The 20,891-nt window shown below is 36.6% G+C and overlaps 1 protein-coding gene across 2 annotated transcripts in view; it reads right to left on the reverse strand.

Moving 5' to 3' along the window:
• LOC310719776 (contactin-associated protein-like 2) overlaps positions 1 to 20,891 on the reverse strand; it is a 245,626-nt gene that overhangs the window by 8,675 nt on the left and 216,060 nt on the right. For both annotated transcript variants that reach the window (XM_083529850.1, XM_083529849.1), the window contains 4 exons: positions 15,781 to 16,017; positions 5,424 to 5,657; positions 2,285 to 2,418; positions 193 to 286 (listed from right to left, as the gene is read on the reverse strand). In XM_083529850.1, coding sequence (XP_083385976.1) covers positions 193 to 286; positions 2,285 to 2,418; positions 5,424 to 5,657; positions 15,781 to 16,017 — 699 coding nt within the window. The remainder of the gene's footprint in view (positions 1 to 192; positions 287 to 2,284; positions 2,419 to 5,423; positions 5,658 to 15,780; positions 16,018 to 20,891) is intronic.

Below are 20,891 nucleotides of genomic sequence, written 5' to 3' on the forward strand. Positions count from 1 at the left end.
GATCAGATCATTTCATATTTAGTGATGAAATATAATTTAGCAAAATGAATCAGATTATCTCATTTTAAATAGTTGTTGAGATTTAGTAGTCTTACTGGTGATGGGTTCAGGCTGTTCCAACACTACACAAGCCCTACTTGTACAGGAGAAAAGGTTATTTGGGCTTTTTCGTTTAGGAAGAAAAACACTCACCGTAGACCTTTCCTAGGAAAAGGTTTTTGACCAGGGTGAAATGAGTGTTGGCTGCATCAGGCAGGGTGTAGCTGACTGAAGGATAGTGATCCAACTAGAGCAAGAAATAAGACAAATACATCATTGGATTTATAGCTATGCTGTATGGCAATCCAATAACAGGAAAATATAGAATCATTTTCAACAATGGTATAATATGAACCCTAAGTAGATTACTTTCGACCATCAGCATGTTTTATTCCACTAATAATAATAATTATTAATTGAGGAATGACTTTTTTTTTATCCATTTGTAGTTACATTTATGTTGTGGTTAGTTAGTTCCTGTTATTGCTTTCATGATGGCAAATACAAGAAGTCATGCCTTCACCAGCCTCACTTTCTTTCTTTCTACTGAACTTACTATTCCAGAAAACTACAATGGTCACTTTTTTTTAAAGAAACCATAAATAACAAATGACTCTAGGGATTGCCTTTCATAAATATTAAATGTGGGATTTCTTTAGAGCAAACAATATCAAAAGTTATTTTTCTAAATTGTAAAAATATTTCTAAATGGCATAATACCAGGCATAACTTTATGGCCACAAATCAGGCATAACATTATGACCAACTGCGTAATATTGTGTTGTGCCGCATTTTACTGCAAAAACAGTCCCGACATGTCGAGCATCAACACCATTAACTTCTAGCAATTTGAGCTACAGGAGCTCGTCTGTTGGATCGGACCACACGGACCAGCCTTCGCTCCACATCTGCATCAATGTACATTGGCCGCTCATGACCCTGTCACTGGTTTACCACTGTTCCTTTCTTGGACCACTTTTGATAGATACTGACCACTGCAGACCAGGAACATCCCACAAGAGCTGCAGTTTTTGAGATGCTCTGACCCAGTCGGCTAGACATCACAATTTGGCCCTTATCAAACTCATTTAAATCCTTACGCTTGCCCATTTTTCTGCTTCTAAAACATCAACTTTGAGGACAAAATGTTCACTTGCTGCCTATGATACCACTTCCAGGTGCCAGGTGATGTGTGTGTATATATATATATATATATATATATATATATATATATATATATATATATATATATATATATATATATATATATATATACACACACACACACACACACACACACACACACACACACACACACACACACACACACACAAATATACATGTACATACATGCATGCAAAAGTAAATTTTTTCATCTGTTGGAAGCTGGAAGAGGTTTGGACCCTTTAATTCCAAATCCTAAAAATCTTCGTGATCTTCGAAAAATCTTCTTAAAGCTAACAAACACATTCAAGAGTAGAAGGACACAGCAGTGGCAGCTTGGAGGTGTCAATTAGACGTCTAACATCTTAAACATTGAACTACCACTACATCCAACCATGTGTTATATAGTGTTTAATACATTGCTCAGTCCTAATCGTTTTATCGACAAAATCTTATTAGATATTAGATTTAAGTATCCCATCTAACATGATGACCAGCTGTCCCTTTCTGCCGGCACATTTCAGCTCTCACTGGATGTGTTGGAGTGATAAATGTGAAACTGTTTATTTCACCATGCTGGCAAAATGTTCTAAATCGAATGCAATTCAAATGCAAACTAATTCTTTGTGCTGCACCTCTAAGGACTTTGACTTTAATTGCTTTCAGCTTATTTAACTTTTTCAGAGTGAGCTAATAGCCAGGCTTAAGACGGATGAGTCACACTGAGTAGCTTCAATCTCCTCAACAGCCCGCAAGTTTTAATGATTCCTGCTAATGAATCATAAATAAATTTCGCCTTAGAGAAAACAAAGTCCAGACTTTTTAAACATTTTAAATGACATTTTAAAATCGTATTAACTTCATTTATCCACTAGGAGGCTATTTAAGCTCTTTATTTTTCAACTTGAAGTGTAGCTGAACTAAATGTATTCAATTAATAATAATAAAGTGCTTACTTTCCAACAAGGAACACATCATCCGAATGGATTTATATACATTCGGCTTTCTCATAATGAAAACTACAGGAAGATGATGATGTAACTACTGGCAATTCATATTTACACATCATTTTTAATCTCACCTGAACGTGTATTTCTCGCTCTGTCCGAGTTAAATTGACATTATGTGGCTGTCCGTTGGCTAAATTGCGTTGATCGAGATCAATGGTGAAGGGCTCATGCAGACCTCCGAGGTTGTAACGAAGCTGCAGGGTACCTGAGGGAGACAGTGCAAACACATGGATGAGCGAAGACCCCTATAAAGGACAGGACGATAGAAAGAAAATAAATATATGCAATGTTAAAACAGACCAATATACATAATATGGAAAAGTCATTTCCAGGTATAACCCATATCACTGAAATATTATATGAAATAGAAAGATTTTCAGGATACAGGATAACTCACTTTCCCATCCTCTGGCTAACCTCAATTCCTCTGCCAAGCTACAAATGCTTTTTAAGCCTTTCGAGGAAAGGGATGAGGCTAATGAGCTACATTCCAGAATTAATTTCCGGGCCAGATTTTGTATTTTATTCAATTGGTTAGATGCAGTCAAGGCCATTACCTAGAGTATTGGGCTCTGACTGAAGCTATTTCATCATTGTTTTTGAAGCTATTCATTTGTTAACTTGGCTGTTATCATGCTGGAAGGTCCAAAGTTTGTCTTTACCTTTGCCTGTCCTGCAGGTGCCAAAATATACTGTTATTTGAGCTTTATAGTTTTTTAAACCAAATACCTCAAAAAGTCTGCTCCGGTTTCATCAGACCATAACACAATTTACCACATGGTTTAGGGGGCTTTAGTTGGGATTGGGTGATATTCCTGCAGCTCTTTTTTTTTGCTAAGAGACCTATGTTGCCCTAGGTCCCTCACTTTGACAAGTTTCCTTCTTTGTCAATTTTAAAGGGACAACCATTTTCTCATTTTCTCCACACGTTATTGATATCCTTCATGGTGTTTTATGGTACATGTATTATTTGGAAAATGCTTTTGTACCCCTCTTTTGATTTACCTTTCGAACATGAGATCCTGTATTTGCTTTGAAAGCTCTTTGTTGACAGTCGAATGAATCAGTAAGTCAGTAAAATACTACAGAAACAGCTGATCTTTATTTTGGTGATAATCATGATCAGTTAAATGATGACAAATTTATGATAAGCATTTAATTCTCAGCACAGTCCCCATGTCCTATTATAAAAGTGTGCATATATATGCAAGCATGCTATTTTTCGTTCACTTTAAATTCCACAAATGTATTTTTTTACTATTGAATTTTGTTGGTTGCAATCGCATCATCGTTTTAATTACCGTAATTTCCGGACTATTAAGCGCACCCAAATATAAGCCGCACCCACTGAATTTGACAAAGATTTTTATTTTGAACATAAATACGCTGCCTGTCTATAAGCCTACATTGCCTACACTGAAACTAATGAACTTTACACAGGCTTTAATGAAAGACAGTGTCTGTTACACGGCTTGTATCTAAACAGTAGCCTACCAAGAAAGTCATTGTTCACTCTCTTCCTCCTTCCTTTCACAACAATTTCTCGGGAGTTTCTCTTTTGGCATCGTCGTGCGTTTAAAAATCACCATCGGTGAAGCTTTTCTCCCGATGCCATGCAGCTCAGAACACAGGTGAAGTGCGTTTTTTCATGCCCGGTTGTTTTCAGCGTGACGAATGATTCGCATTTCCTGTTGACATTCCGAGTGAGCGGCAGGTCAAACGTCAGAGGAACATCATCCATATTTATGATGTGGTGCGGCCCGATTCAGTGGGAGCGCATCTGATTTAATATAAAGAGTTTCATTGGTTCACTTGAAACCGTTCGGCAATTTCATTGGTCTAATGTTATGGGGCTCAGTGTTTTGGCTTGAAGCTTGTAAAACCGGGAAAATCCCAGGAAAAATCCATAAATTAGTCGCTTCATTCTTTAAGCCGCAGGGTTCAAAGCGTGGGGAAAAAGTAGCTTATAGTCCGGAAAATATGGTAATCATTTATTGTTTGTCACAACACCCTGTTTACTTTTGATTTAACTCTTCAAACTCAGCAAATTTATCAAGAACAAATAGTATGAAAATGACCTGCAACGTGACACAAATTCATTACCCTGTACATGAAGTTTGCATCGTTAGTATACAGTCAACCCCCGATAATTCACTCTCATTTGGAACCTAACTAACAGCAAGTTGCGAATTATCTTAAAATTTGCGGGAATCTGCAGTGGGAACGAATGTTCAGGAATGTTAGGATTAATATTTGAAACTTTTTACTAACAAATTTTTTAAAAAGGTACCATAGGGGCTGTGGGGGTGCGTCCAAAATTTGCAGATTTTCCACTGTACATGAATATGTCCCCTTCATATATTCCATAAAGTATAGAACGTGGACCATTAAGATAATTTCAGGTATGCACAAAAGTTTGTGGATCATAAGATTTGAATGTACTTTTAGAACAACCCATTTGAGGTTAAACTCAAATGCTTGTAAATAAACTTGAGAATGCTTGTGGAGATTTGGACTCGCTCAGAGACATGGGGCTTGGGCTTGGTAAGGTCAGGTACTAATGTGGGGTGGGGAGGCTTTGGGGTGCAGTCAGCATTCCAATTCATCCCTACTGAATTCAATAGGGTTGAAGTCAGAGCTTTATAGCTAGCCAGTCAAGATCACCTCCAACCCATATAAAACTTATATCATGCAGCTTGATTTGCACTTTATAAAACACAGAACAATGTCTAAAATAATATTTAGTCAGATTCCCTAATGAAATACGTGAACTCCAGGACACTGTGACTCAATGTATCATTGCACAAACACACAAAACTGTAGTTTAAATACCCCTCAGAGCAAAATATTAATGGACCAGAACCCACTGATGTACATGTTTATTTGAGTTAATATGAGAGAAAGTGACTGTGCCAGACAAATAAAGAGAGACAGGATGAGGCCACATACTAAAATTGCCGTTCGGCATTATTTACTCTACTGGTTGAATTGAGATACTCTCTAGAGCAGGACATCAGTTTTCTGACTAAATGAATAAATACATTTTGCTGAGACACTCAGAATGAGGTCATTAAACTGATACATTGGGTCGCTCGCTGTTCAGGCGAGACATAGCACAGAGACGAAAATAATTTACAAAAAATAAAAATAAATATTTAACTGTATGTCTGCCTCTCTGAGTATCTGCCTTTAGATCTCATTATTCAGTACCGTTGTGTCGTAGCACCACTGCCATGTTGTCACGGCTCCTTGAGCTGATGTACAGGAGGATACTGGGAGTGCTGGATGTGCTGAAACTGAAAGTCACAACTTCTTGGGTCAGGTTCTTTTCTGCCAGCTGAGATGGACTCAAATCCTTCTGCTCATTGTTAGATGTAGCTGTCATCAACTCAGGCACCAGGTTATAGCGGACCAGAGTCCCTGCCTCGAAGAAAGCCCCCACATCTGCACAATAAACATACATATGTCCTTAGATTTTTTTAATTATAAACATTATAATTCAGATTCCATTGTACACATTTATAATTCTAACACATTATAGCTTAATTACTTAATGACCATAAGCCTGTGAGGTTGAATCCCAGAACCTTCAACTTTCAGTTAAATTTTTGATAAAACTGATTAAAAAGCTATGCCAAATATTTTTGAATAGCAAATCTGCATTTCACATTGGTTGCAGATTTCACGAAAGTGTCAAGGCACCGTATAACCTCTTTTTTATGCACACCACAAATAATCTTGCTGTTTTACTCTGTTTTTTTCCCCATCACAATTCATTTACCAACCAGTTTCTGTCTCGGTGAAAACCTGGGTAAAATTGTTTGTCCCCTATGAACCACTACTGTTCCATATAAAATACGGCATGTATCTTCACATTTTCATGATTCCTTAAAAACACAAATTGCAAATAAATACAAGTAAAATACATAAAATTTTTTATAAAATTTTAACTACTAATAAGTCGTAACCTTTTCCAGCTAAAAAAAAAAACGTTTAAGGTGATTTTACAGTTAAATACAGGTTCTAAGCTGATTGGACACCTGAAGGTTCCTTTTTTTTTTGCACATTTCTCTTTCTTCCACCAGGGGGCAGTAAGTGCATTTCAGGTTTCCTCATCACATCCAGTCCATCTTCTTTCCTTTCACCATACTCTTATCATAGGTTTACAAACCCGGGATTCTGGAATGAGGTGAAAATCCAGTCCTAGAAGGTTAATCATTTCTTTGCTTATTGCAGCTAATGCTTTATACGTTGTATATGACATCCTGCAGGTTAGATTATTAATTAAAAAGTCCAAAATCAATAAAGATACCCATAATTCAGCCAGATCGTATATGTTGTCATATACATGATTCTGTTCCATATCATGCCTCAGATGTATTCTAAACGGTTTAACAACAGTTGGGATGTTAACAAGCTCAACATTCCCAAAGACAAAAGGACACAAAAGTGAAGTTTGTTATTGGTAATTTTTTTTATATAACAGCACATCACAAAGTCTTTTACTTCTCATAGACCACCAATTCTTTCTTATTGAAGCATGATACATTATATTTTTTATTCTTATAAAATTCTTATATATATATATATATATATATATATATATATGTATGTATATATAATTACGTTGTTATTTACATTACGTTAACTAGAAAGAGTCACTTCTTTAAACAGTCTCTTTTTAAGTTGATAAAAACAAAAAATTGCAGCTTGTTACTGATAAACCACAAAGATCCCTGTCCTGAACACTTTCTTGTGCCGGGAAACACAATACAGCTTCTCCTTTGATTATTGCAAAACTGTTAAAAGAGACTCCTTCACATGCTTATGCTAAATAAACATCTTTTTTTTTCATCAAAGCTTGACCATATTAACAACTACATGTTTTAAATCCATTTATGTAGAATTCCCTGTGAATCATCTGTTACAACTGAAGCGATAACAATGCAACTTAATATAAATCTGTGCTTAGGCTTTGCTGTGCCCACTGTTGTCACCTGCTTTTTACATAAAATATATTAAACACATTCTGACCAACCGAGTTTAAAACTTCAACAGTGCTGTGGCTTTCACCTTTTCAATATCTATCATACTTATTGTCCCCTGAAAGATGCTTTTTAATGCTCTTACTGAAAGCTCTGACCAGAATATCGAAAAACCACGGAATCGCATTATTTATGTGCCTCTTGAGAAGCAGTAAGCACAGCAGAATTTTATTGACTGCTCCAGATGATAACTAGAGAACAAAGGGGCACATGTGGATTGATTAATAAGATTAATGAACAAACGTATGAAACCCATGGAAGAGCAGTAAAAGCAAAAGTAATGCAGGAAACTGGTGCAGGTGAGCTGAAACAGAGAAGGCCATGGGAAATCAAAAAACAATAATAAGGTAAATTTGCACAAGGGAGACATCCAGATAAACAACTGGTCTTCGTGAAATCCATGCTCTCTATCTCTTAGGTGCTAAATGGCGAGAGAGATTTATTTAATAGTGCTTGCTACGCAGTGCAAGCGTCACCATTATAATAGTGCAGGCTTCTTCATTTTTTCTTCTTTATCATCTTCTTCTAGTTTCCAGACACTTGGGGGTCACAACTCGAATGTCATTTGGCTTAAATGCTTATATCACCTATTCTTTAGTATATCTTAAAGAGCAAACTTGGCATGTACACATTGAATTTAGGAATTTTTGGCAGAATTGTCCCAGAAATAGCTTTATTCCAGTCCCATACACAATATCGAGAAAATTTGAAATGCTCTAACTAATCAGTGATTCAGACATACAGTAGATCACATTTCCAAGTTCCCAGCTTGGTCCAGAGAATCCAAAAATGACATTTGGAAAATGATCCTATGTGCACATTGCATAGAATTTCCCAAACAGGATTTGCAATTAACACTAATAAAAAATATTTTTAAAGGCACAAACAGCCAAAAAGAGAAGATTTCTTACCTAACTTGCCCCAAATGAATTATACTTCAACAAACACTTACACACATGACTGCTGATTTGCATATGCAGCTTCATTTTTGAAAGGGCAAAGAGTAATAATAATTTCTGCAGAAAATGTCATTTTTAGTTTTCTAATTATTGTCTGATTTATTTGTGCAAGATGTAAGAAAATCAGGCCTTATGACATAGGAACAGAGGTGATTAGGAAGCAAATTTAAAGTTTTATGAAGTTTTCATATCCAATTATGGACCTATATGGTGGAAGAAAGACCTAAGCTATGCTGGTGACCATAGAGGGCTTTTTTTATTTTTTTATTTTTTTTTTACATACACTTTATTCATTCATTCTTTTGTGCATTCACTTGTCAATATTAGTCTCATTTGTATGCACTTGATCCTGATCAGGGTTGTGGGGGATCTTGGAACTATCCCAAGAACATTGCAATAACTTTATATAATGTTCCACTTGTTTGAGAGATCAAATAAAAAGGTCAAAGTGCTAACAAGCAACAATGCAGTTACAATTCTAAGTGGGATTGGTTTCTGTAGAATACAATAGAATATAATAGCCTATATTTGTCATATATACATTACAGAACTGTGAAATTATTTTCTTTGCCCATATCACAGCTTGTTTGGAAGCTGTGGTCAGAGCACAGGGTCAGCCATGATACAGTGCCCCCAGAGTACAGAGAGTTAAGGGCCCGAGGGCCCAAGAATGGCAGCTTGGCGATACCAGAGATAATGAACCTGAGAGGGACCCAAAAATGTTTAGTACTGGATAAGTGGCTAATGGAAAAAGGCAATGTTCCAATTTTATGTTTCCAAATATTTTAGTGTTTTGTGAAGTGGAATATTATCAGTTTCTATAAGTATAAGATTAGTATTAGATTGATTGATTTAGTCATTAATTACAAATACATCCATTTAAACTAAATAAAGATGCCAGCAAGAAAGTGCATGTATGAAGGAATAGATTCAAAGCTGCAGAAACTAATTGCCCTTGTACTGGGAAGAAAATGTGGTATTGGTCCTCAATAGCATAATACACTAGGAATCACACTAACAAAGAGGTAGGAAATCTGATAGAATCCATTATTGACTCTAATTCTGATCGTTGACAGATGGAAACATGGCTAAAATCGAAATGTGCACACATGGCAATTACTGGCTGTTGATGAGTAATGCTGGCAGGACAATAGCATGAAGCTGAAATCGAGCCTTCGATTAAAAGGGAATTTTTTAATGGCATAGCATGTGAGCAAAGCGTTCATCGCATTGCATAAGCCATTTGTGTGGCTGTATTCTTGGGTTGCTCTTTAGAAAAAATGGCCAGCTGAATACACTATTAAAAATGCCATTTACACTATAACCCTGTTGAATTTTTAAATCATGCTTTATTTTATATTTTTTCGCAGTTTCTCTAATTGCAGCTCACAACAATGCTGTCTTCATTAAATACTCTCCTGTCATTAAATCTCTATGGTAAAAGCATGAAATATTTTACATAAAACACTAATAATACACAAAGCAAAAATGATGTGTAATCATTGATAAGGTGATGCTTTTCTCAAGGATTGAATAATGAACACCTCAAAGCTTCTATGTTCAGTCACTCTTAGTATCTCCAAAACATCCAAACATCTCAGTGAAAACAGAAGAACTAGCCTACACAATAACTTTGAGGATGCCACATGAAAAAAACATCACCTTCAAAGTGATTTATCACTTTAGTCTTCTGTAGGACTTTGGAAGCTGAATCCTCTTTTACTGATTGAATTCATTATGGAGCCTGCAATTCTGTGAGTAGAAAAATAAATTATTTATAAATGATCTGTTAAAAGCTTTAAGGCGATTCTCAAAGAAACCCAAAAAGAAATACACAAGGACCCCACTTCCAAGACAATAAATACAAATAAATTGTGTGGTTATCGAAAGGTGTGGCTTATAGATAACCCTAAAGTTTAGGCTTATAATGACCCTACATCATAATAGTAAAACATTTATATTCATTTTGTTTAGTACATAGTTTTTTTATTTTTATTAGACAGAAAATGTATTCCTGTTTATGCCACTGCCCACATCTGACATGTTTCAGATGTGACTTTCATGTTGATGTCTCAATCTGCATTTAACTACACTTACTAGAATCCACTGTGGTCTGCAAACACGGTTGTATGAACTACAACACTATTACTATTTCTAATAATATTACTACACAATCAGACACTATTACATCACAACACACTCACAATAAAAACAAACTCTCAGGTTTATCTGCCTTGTGCAATGTCCTTGTGCCCCAATGATTTTCAAGCCTTTTGGTATTGTGGCAGAATTATTAGTCTGATCTACCTGTAAATTTTGTTTTTGCTTTTGCCTGGCCTTGTACATGATGTTTACCTAAACCTTGCCTGTTTCTTTACTACATTATTGGATTACATTTTATCCTGTTTCTACAGTAAATAAAACCATGGAGTACCTGTACTTGCATCATCACCTAAGTCCTGACACAAATGCAGTATTTCAGCACAGAGATGTCCACGCTTCATAGATTGGCAGTCTCTGTGCTATGGTAAATTGAAATTCTTTAGACAAGAAGATACTGCAGGATGTTAAATTTTTCACAGGCTAAAGAAAGCAGGACAGCAAACAATAGACTTTGAGTTTGACATCTGCAATTTTTTTATTCATTTACATGATAAAAGGGAGAAAAATTTGAGGCCATTTTTATACCTGTCCATGCCAGGAGACTATTTTCACATATACTATCCTGAGCCTACTCTAAGGAGTGTATTCAACATTCTACTCGTATCAGAGATTTGTGATTTTTCTGCAGTGAGAACTCTTTTCAGGACAGTATAATTTGCACTTTACAATTACCTGGCAAGTTATTGATTTTGAAAATGAGTAAGAAAACCAGAGGCAGTGAGAAAATAAGATCATTGGCATGTTACTATGGTATAATGCATGTGCTGTACATGAAAATATTAGTTTTGTCTATTGAATTGAATATTTTCAAGTTCATTTCTTGGGTTACTTGGGTTTTCATTGGGTAACTGAACAAAAGAGCTGTCATTTAATTACATTTTTTAACCTTTTCTCAAAAATGATGCAAGTTCTGTAATGCAAATTGAGAGCATGTCCTTTATTTTGTTACTTACACTAATAACATCTTTGTTATTTACCAAAAGCCTTTGTTTGTGTATTTGCTTTGAAAGATTTACTCAATCGAAATTAAAATTAGATGCTAGGAGTTTTTGAAAAACTATATCCTGGCTCCAATCTTTATATAAAAGCATTTTGGCTTGCTGCTTTATTGTACTTACACACATAAATATACAAACAAGAAGAGCAGTATGACCCAAGGGCTATCATATTAGCCTTTGGGTCATACCTCTTTATTGTGCTGTGTTCCTTAGTAATATTCTTTCAAATTTTTTCGAGTCAATTTTAGAATTTGTAGTACATTTTGAAATAATTAGTTAAGCTGCATCTTAACACACTGCACTTTTCTACAAAAAAATCCCCACAACAATTTACTAAAGCAAGAGCTTTATATTTTCTACTATGTTTAAAAGAATGTCACTAGGTTACGTATGTAACCCTAGTTCCCTGATTGAATGAGATGCTGCGTCAAAACACTTTAGGTACTCCTCACCTTGTCCATGCTCTGAATCACGTGTGAAATCCGGCCAATAGGCAAGTCGTAACGTCATCGGCAGGCGACTTCGCGTAAACCAGGAAGCTACAAAATGGGTAAGCAAGGTATTAGGCATTAGCTTCTGTAAAAAGAGAAGGTAGGGATGCAGGGAGCATGGCCTGTTGATGCAACGTCTCGTGCCCTCAGGGAACTAGGGTTACATACGTAACCTAGTGATGTGCTTTGTGAATGAGTGTCCAATCACGCCATACTGAACATTCCCTGCCTAGTGTGGACAGAGGAGCCAGGAGTGGCTCTGACGTCGAGGTCATAGAACCTGTCAAAGGTCAAAGGGGTGGACCAGCCCACAGCGTTGCAAATGTCCTGGAGAGAAACTCCAGCGGACCAGGCCGTAGAAGCCGCCATACCCCAGGTGGTATGAGCCTTGACTCCAAAGGAAGTGGAAAGACCAGAAGATTCATAACACAAAGAAATGGCATCCACAATCCATCTGCTGAGCGTCTGCTTAATGGCCGGAAAACCTTTCCTATGAGGGCCATAGCGGACAAACAGCTGCTCCGACTTCCTCCACGGACTCGTCCTGTGGAGATATGTGTCCATTGCTCGCAAGACAATTTTGCTTCTCCTGATCAGGGGCTAGGAAAGGAGGGGGGCAGAATGCCTGCAGTACGACAGGTCATGAGGGAGCTGCAGGCACCTTAGGCACATACCCAGGTTTAGGGTAGAGAAAAATGCTGGCCAGGAGAGACCATTGAAAGAGACCATAGGTCCCTGACCTCTTTTAAGGGAGAAAATTGCCAGAAGAAAGGCAGTCTTTACTGACAAATACCTAAGGGCAACCTCAGCCAAGGGCTTAATGGGGGGGCTCAGATAGAGCCTCCAGCACAACAACCAAGTCCTACACAGGCACTTTAGGTCATATACTATGCCTTAGCTTCCAGGTGCCGCGTAGGAAACGTGTCACGAGAAAATGTTTCCCCAGCAACTGGGGAAACATACAAAAAGCCACTATAGCGAACATGTAAACCTCCCGAGTTGACGGAGCCAATCCTGTGGCAAACTGTTTCTGCAAAAACTCCAGAACTGAACCAACTGGGCATTTGACTGGGTCCAACTGGTGGTAACACCACGTGGTGATCAGATGCCATCTAGCAGCAAACAACTTCCTCGTTGAGAGAGCTCAGGGGCCACAGCCACAGCTTCCCTAACTCTGGGCGGATGTGAACCAGGGTTCCTCTGCCTGCGACAGGAGATCCCTCCTGGAAGGAATTTCCCAAGGAGGTCACTCAAGGAGGGACAGCAGGTCCATGAACCAAGGTCTGCCTGGCCACCAAGGTACCTTTCTTACCGAGGCTATGTCTGAATGCCTTCACCCCTATCGCGCTGCTCCCGGGAGTTCTGGAGAGAATTTGTGCTACGCGGTGCACGAAACGCTCATCCAACTTACTAGAAATACGTTGCTTTCGCTTCACGTCCGGCCAAGCTATCTCTAGTTTGTACATGGCCCATGTCACTACCTTTAGGAGCTCCTCAAACAGCGCAGGCTGTGAGGAGTCCATGGGCTCGCCAGCATCCGAAAATTCTCCCTCCTCAGAGGTAGAAATACGGAGCTCTGCGTTGCACATGCCAGGAGAAAAAAACGCCGAAGCGTGTGCTTCCCCGGGGAACGGGAGCCCAGTCCGGCAGGGGAGACTGGAGGGGACTCATTCGTCTCCATGCCTGCGAGCCCCACGACCTTCAACGCCGCTTCGCCTCGGCAAGAGCGGGGGACCTTAGCCGTGAGGGAGGGCATAGCCACACGGCAAAAAATGCTAACAGTTGACTCCCTCAAGAGCCGACTATGCATGCTCCTAAACTAAGCAAACAACACAACGGCTGTGTGTATTTCACACCCCCCCCCCCCCCCCCATATGAAGTGGGGACACGAAGAAGGAACACACAGTCGGATTTCTGCTTGCATTTAAACCTCATGCATGCACAGATTCACACACAAAGTGCTTACCTAAACAACAGAAGCTAATGTCACTACCATCGCTCACCCATTTTGTAGCTTCCTGGTTTAAACAACGTTGCCCACCGATGCGTAATTCAGAGCATGGACAACACGAGGCGTTCCCAAACCGTTCCAACGCAGGATGCATTACCTGATTTTACAAACCTCTACTTAGCAGATAAATAATTAAATATATATTTTTATATATTTTGATTATATTGTTAAATTGATGAAGAACAAGGAAAATCATAAAATACATTATAGGTTTTTGCCTATTGATAATTTAGTGTATTTTTATATCAACATATTATTATTAACTATATAAGTCAAACAGAAGGAGAAAAATTATAATTTGCTCTATTTATTTTGCTATTGTTATTGCTTAATGACTTAATTATTTACCTGCATTAACTAACAGAATAAGTAATGCTTTTGGCTGAGTTTTTGCCACCGGCAGTTACTGGCTCTCAGTAGTATTTTCCCGCTTTGTATGATTTATAGCTGGAAAGATGCCCACAAAGCCAACAAACAAAGGCTCTACAGTCTGCAGTCATTGTGAGGAGACCATCTGCCACCTGCCATTGCACCTTAGTGCAAAATGGGGAAAGTGTTTGTGCACCAATTTTGAAAAAAGAAAGCTCCAAAATCATTAAATACTGAATATAAACTGTGCAAAAAGTTGAACGTAAGAGAAAGAAAAATCATTGATATGGTAGTTTTCTTTAAGGTGTTTACTTATAAGTCTTGAAAAGAAATTGTCACCAGTCTCTACCATGTGAGAAATAAACAAGAGAGGCTTGTGAAAAAAGAAACTCTTTATAGTAAAAGCCAACTTGTGAAAAACAGTGGTGTGTTTGTAGTAGTTTTTTTTTTTCCTTTAATTTATGTTATTATGTAGCACCTTGGTCCTGGGGGATGTTTTCTCTTATTTCACTGTGCACTGTACTGACAAAAAGCATATTTGACTTGACTTAATAACAGGAAGTAATTACCTGTCTAAAATTCAACAGCATTAAAAAAATGTAGATGGCAAATGTACACTCATCCTTCACTTAAGTAGAAGTGCAGATACTCATGTTTAAAAAGACTCTGGTAAATCGTGAAGTACTGATTAAATTTTTTTTACTCAAGTTAAAATAAAGAAGTCTGGGCTCTGACATGTATTTAAGTAAAAAGTAGCTGTTTTAGTGTCATGCTGGACCTCACATCATATTAATATATTAATACAAAAGAATTTCACATTTTGTTACCTAATGAATGTATCCAGGCTGAACAACCACCATATAGAACACAAGTCGAGAAAATATGAACATAATCAGGTGATCAGGAATATTTCTGTTCTCAGTCATGTTTACATCGCCTACTCCCTCTGTCTCATTCATGTTAGCCATACTACTTGTGGCCTTCTGCCTTACTTGTTGTTAACTTTGTAAAGTAGCCTATGTCTTTGGTGTGTAAGTGCCAGGAAATGATACACCAGTGGTAGGTTAAAAAAGCCACGTAATGACAAGAAATATGTTGATGGGCTAAAAACTTAGAAGGAAAAATATTGATCAGATTAAAACTAAAGTAACGAGCCTGGTTTTTAAAATGTAAGAAGTAAAAAGTACAGATATTTGTGTAAAAATGTAATGAGTGAAAGTAAAAAGTCTATTTCTGTACAGAAGCAAAGTATTTGTACTTTATTACTTCCCATCTCGGATTAAATAGCACAATGTGATGTTTTTATATGGATAACAAATTTTAACGTTAGCATTTTTGACACAACAAGAATAATGTGCTGTAATAAAAAAAACATTGAAATTGCTGCAGTAAAAGTATCTTAACTTTATGTCAGACTGCACCTCACCCTCCACTCATCGATTCTTTACCAATAACATGTTTTATTCCTCGCTTAAACCCATGGTTTTTTTTTTATATGTCGACTGTGCTAAAGAAAAAGTTGAAAGCCGACCTTTAGTACAGAAGGGCCCTTCATAAGCCGTTCCACTGCAGTCACAGGCGTAGCCATTGTATTTCTCCACACACTTTCCTCCGTTGCGGCAATACAACCCGAAACTAGTGCAGTGACCTGAACATCCAGGTTTGACTCCAGGGGTGACCGTTGCTCTGTCCTCCAGGTCAAGGGTAATGCCGTTCATCTTCAAGGAGCGGATGCATCCCAGGAATCCTCTCTGTCCTCCTGCCGCACCTTGACAGTTAACACAGGAGCAACTTAAGTAAGTTAAGTTACATTAGAACACTGTATAGAAATACACACAGTACAGCTAACAAACATTGTAGAATGACTTAAGTTTAATAATGAAAAAAAAAGTGCAAATGCTGGAAACAAACAAACAAATATTTATTTATATTTATTAAATAAAAAAAAAAATGTGTACACTGACAGGGGAAAGAATGTGCCAAGCCCAAAATGGCAAAATATTATGCTTTTAATCTCAAAAACTAATTATTATTTAGGAACTCAACAAGAATGGAACAAATACTGTCAATCTATTCCTGATCGATCAATCCTGGGTCCATATGATGTCATTAGGCCCTTGGTGGACTTCATCAAGTGGCACATAATCGGATAATGAATAATCTATTGGGAAAAGGTATTTTTTTTAAAGCTTCTGCACACGCAGATGTTCATTTTATTGGGTTGAATTTCACACCACACATTTTCATCATCATCATTTTACCATTGCATACAAGAAGAACATATAAATGAATTTCACAGTTCACTGCAGCAAAGCTAAACAAAATAATACCTTGGTTTCAGATGTCTATTTACTTCATTCTTGCTAATTTCCTGACCAATGATTTGCTGTTAAGATCATTTCAAGCTTAATATTTTTTCATTTTGGGCTTGGCTTACTTTTTCCCCCCAGGAGCATAGAAGCTGGAACAAGCTAAGCACATTGGGGGAATAATTCAATATTATAGATCACAGAAAAATTACTGTAGATTTAAGCAGCATTAATGCTCTGACTGTTAGGGGAAAATTAATTATTCCCTCATGTCCTGATCAAAGTAATGTCCAAGCATTTTCACAAAACACAAAACTGCCCACTAACCTACAAAATACAGGGATAGCTGAGGAGATTTTGTACATGACTGGGTAAGACACTGTCATTTCGAAGCACATAATTAAAATGATGACAGAGCTGTGAGAAAAGTCAGAATGTCAAAATGTCGGAAGTGATTCCAGAATGTACTCATCCCCCAGTGATTATTGTGCTTTTTGCTTCACTGCAACATCAAATTCAAGCACATCAGGCAGATTTTTTAAATCTTTTTAGGTGGCATAAAATAATGAATTAATAAATAAGCAAAATACAGTGGGTGGACAGTAGCAAAGTATTTTTTGACAAGTACATTTTTTAAGTATTTGCACTCAGTTTTGGATAAAGTACACAAACCATGTACTTGAGTTAAAATAGAGATATACTCGCTAAAATATTACTCCAGTAAAAGTAAAAGTGTTCCCTTTAAACTTTCACTTGAATAAAAGTACAAACGTATTTGCCTTTAGATGTACTTAAGTATCCCAAGTACTATGTTTTATTATGGCTATAATGTTCCTATTATCATTTTTGTTACAAGACTCTTTGCTTAATCCACTCAATTTATGTGAAAAGACTCTAATGTTACTTTTAGCACACCAATCTATTAATAGAATGATATTAATGAGTCAAACACTGATTGATATCTATTAAAATTATAATTAGCCCAAAATCTACTCTTCAACTACATAAAAAAAAAAAAACGTACAAATAAGGGTGTTGTCGCAATTGAGAGTCAGGAATTTCTTCCATAATTTATTAAAATGTTCTGCTTGCTGTTGAACTGACACTGAACTGTATGTTCGTGCGAAGTAGATACCACCAAGCAGCAATCAAATCAAGTAAAAAACAGAGCATACGCTCTACTCTGATTGGTGGCTTGCTGCGCGCTTGACCAGTTACGTTTTTATTCACTCATTAAAACAGTGGTGGAAATAATTATTTGATCCCCTGCTGATTTTGTGAGTTTTACCCCCTTACACAGAAATGAACAGTCTGGAAAGTTTTATAGTAGGTTTATTTTAACAGAGAGACAGAATATAAAAAAAGAAATCCATAAAAAAAAATCAAATAAACATATTAAATTAATGTGTATTTGATTAAGTGAAATAAGTATTAATGAATGATCCCATAACAAATTAGAAAGAACTCCTCATTTCAACTCATTATGTGTATAAAAGACACCTGTCACAGAATTCAATTCAAACTTCTCCACCACTATGGGCAAGACCAAAGAGCTGCCAAATGACATCACTGACAAGATTGTAGACCAGCACAAGGCTGGAATGGGCTACAAGACTATCAGAACATCTTTAGATGTCTTCAGAATGATTTATTTATATAAAATATAATTTTATTGAATGGATAAAATTAATTTTATTGTACATTCATTAGTGATTCGACCCCTTTCTGACATCAGTCTAAATTAAGACTAGTATTTAATTTTTAAGAGTTTACACTCAAATGTGTTAAACCTGTTTAAATTCTGTTTAATAGTATGCTTGCACAAAAAATAACTTGGGAGGTCTTAAAGCTAAAATAACACCTGATCAGTCCTGATCTGAAAACCAAGGAACTGTCCATAATGCTTTGAGGTGAGAAAAGATAAAAACGGTTTTCAAAACAGCTGCAAAACTTTGAACCTCCTTAGAAGCACCGTAAAATCCATTTAATACAAAGTGGAAGAAAATACGGCACAGACCCCGACACTGCCAAAACCAAACACATGGACAAGAATGGCAATTGTCAAAGAAGGAGTCTAGCAATACCACTTGAAGGGGTTACAAAGCTTAATGGCTGAAATATGAGAGCCTGTGAAAACATCAACAGTATCACCAGGGTTCTGTGGAAGAGTGTGTAAAAGGAAGGCATTTCTGAGATCTCTGGAAAAAGATTTTTTGGTCTAATGAGACTAAAGTCAAGCTACTTGGTGTAACACAAAAGCTAAAAGCAATTTACTGTAAACCAAGTACAATGAGAATAACAAGTAAAAGAAGACAATTAACAGTTTAATAGCATGCTGTGAAGCAAAAATAAGAATAATTAGATGAATTTACAAAAATAAAAATATTAGACCAAAGTGCACTGGAGTTTTTGTTTTTGTCCATAAACCAAACAGTCATATAAACTCCATTCTTTAATAAATTAGAAAACTGGATGCATTTAATCATTTTCAGCTCTGCAGGCTGTAACCTAAACTGAGCCCTTTTATTGCTGTGAAATCTTACCAGGTAAATTAATCTTTGAAAATACCCTCTTATTAAAAAACAGTTTTAGTTATCTTCAGATTTTAATAAACTTAATATAAAACCATAACATATTGTAAAGCCTGAATATCAATAGCATCAAAGCATTACAGGGCTCTTCGGACATTATCCTTAATGTTTCTATGCATTTTATAGAGTATGCATAAAATAGATAACAAATTAACTCCATGGTTTATCAAAAGTCTCCACACATAGAAGATTATGTATGCCAGCAACATGCAGGTTGTGCCTCTGTAAGTGTATGTTCATGGACATCCACTTCTTGGTTAATCCACAGTTCCAGTATTTTCTCTTTTTCTTTAGAGACTTAAGGGACAACCTGTATTATGACACTGATTTTTCTGACACTTTATTATGACACTTTTCTGACACACTTCAAAACATTGCTCTTTCCCTTGATTTTAATTGCACACTTGCTGAGATGTTGCTCCAATGTTACTAACATTACATAGTTATTCAGATCATATAATTATATCGAATATCACTGTAAGTTTGTGTAGAAAGCTGAAATTATTTGGTGAGGATCAGTTATTTTTACTCCAACCAGGTAGACTGTAACCTAAGCTTTGTACCCAAAAGTGAATACATTAAGTGGTTTCAGAATCCTTTAGGATCTCTACTCCCTTAAGTGACAAAAGTTATGTGAAAATAGGGTACAGAGACCCTCACAATGACAGATGCTAAAAAATAGAAAAGGGCACATGGATAAAATTTTTAAATACACACCACGGTAAAACCTACTGAGCTAATCAACAAATCACAACAGTATAAATAGCAAACAGCTCACGTTGTCTTTTTGCCGTCTCCTGTTCTTTATTATAATTTTCTCCCCAATTGTTAATTTTACAATCTCTTCTTTTTTCCCTCCCATTTCATATCAATTAACAGCAGTGTTCTAGTGGGTTCATTTCTGGCACAGAGAAATTACAATAAATCAATTTAATTGTTTAATATAATCATGTGTGTGTATATTAAGTATTTTACAAATACATTAAACTGGTTTAACCAATCATAATTTGGAGACAAAATATTCCATTTAATTTTAATTCTGCTGAAATGTTCCTCAGTGAGCTTGTGGCTAAGAATCCCACGCTCTCACTGCCATGGCCTGGATTTTATTCCTGGGCAGGGTACCAACCTAGCTACTGGTCAATTGCACAAGCCAGTGCTGTTCGGAAGCCCAGTTAAAAGCAGGAGCGTTATGTCACAAAGGGCGTTAAGCATAAACTCTGTGCCAAATATCAAATATGCAGATTAATGATTTGCTGTGGTGATCTCTGATGAAAGATTCTGAAAGGCAACAACATCTAAAATATACTGAACTATTAAACACAATGTGGTATATGTTAAAGTTTAAATATAAACGTGAAACAGCTTTGAATCAAAATTCTACATAAACGTTATTGAAAAGCAGGCATCATAGCAAAAGCAACATATATTTTATTACTAAATTCATATGCAGTGTATGTCAAAGAAGGTTTATTTAGTAAACTGCAAAGCCTATTGATCCGCTGCATGATCTCCCAATGAAATGTTTAACAATATGCAATTACATACATGCAGTCAAGACTTGATCCAACATTACAAACTAAAATACACCATCTGTACTTTGCAAGTTAGTGTTCTGTAGGTTGTAGCTGTAGTGCAATAACCAATCACTTTATGTAAATTGACAGACAGCAGCCAGAAAAACTTAACTATAGTAACATTATTAGGTTTCCAAGTTTTGCCGGTGCTAGACACTTTATGTT

The sequence above is a fragment of the Silurus aristotelis genome (assembly GCF_946808225.1).
Source record: "Silurus aristotelis genome assembly, chromosome: 25".
Classification (NCBI taxonomy): domain Eukaryota; kingdom Metazoa; phylum Chordata; class Actinopteri; order Siluriformes; family Siluridae; genus Silurus; species Silurus aristotelis.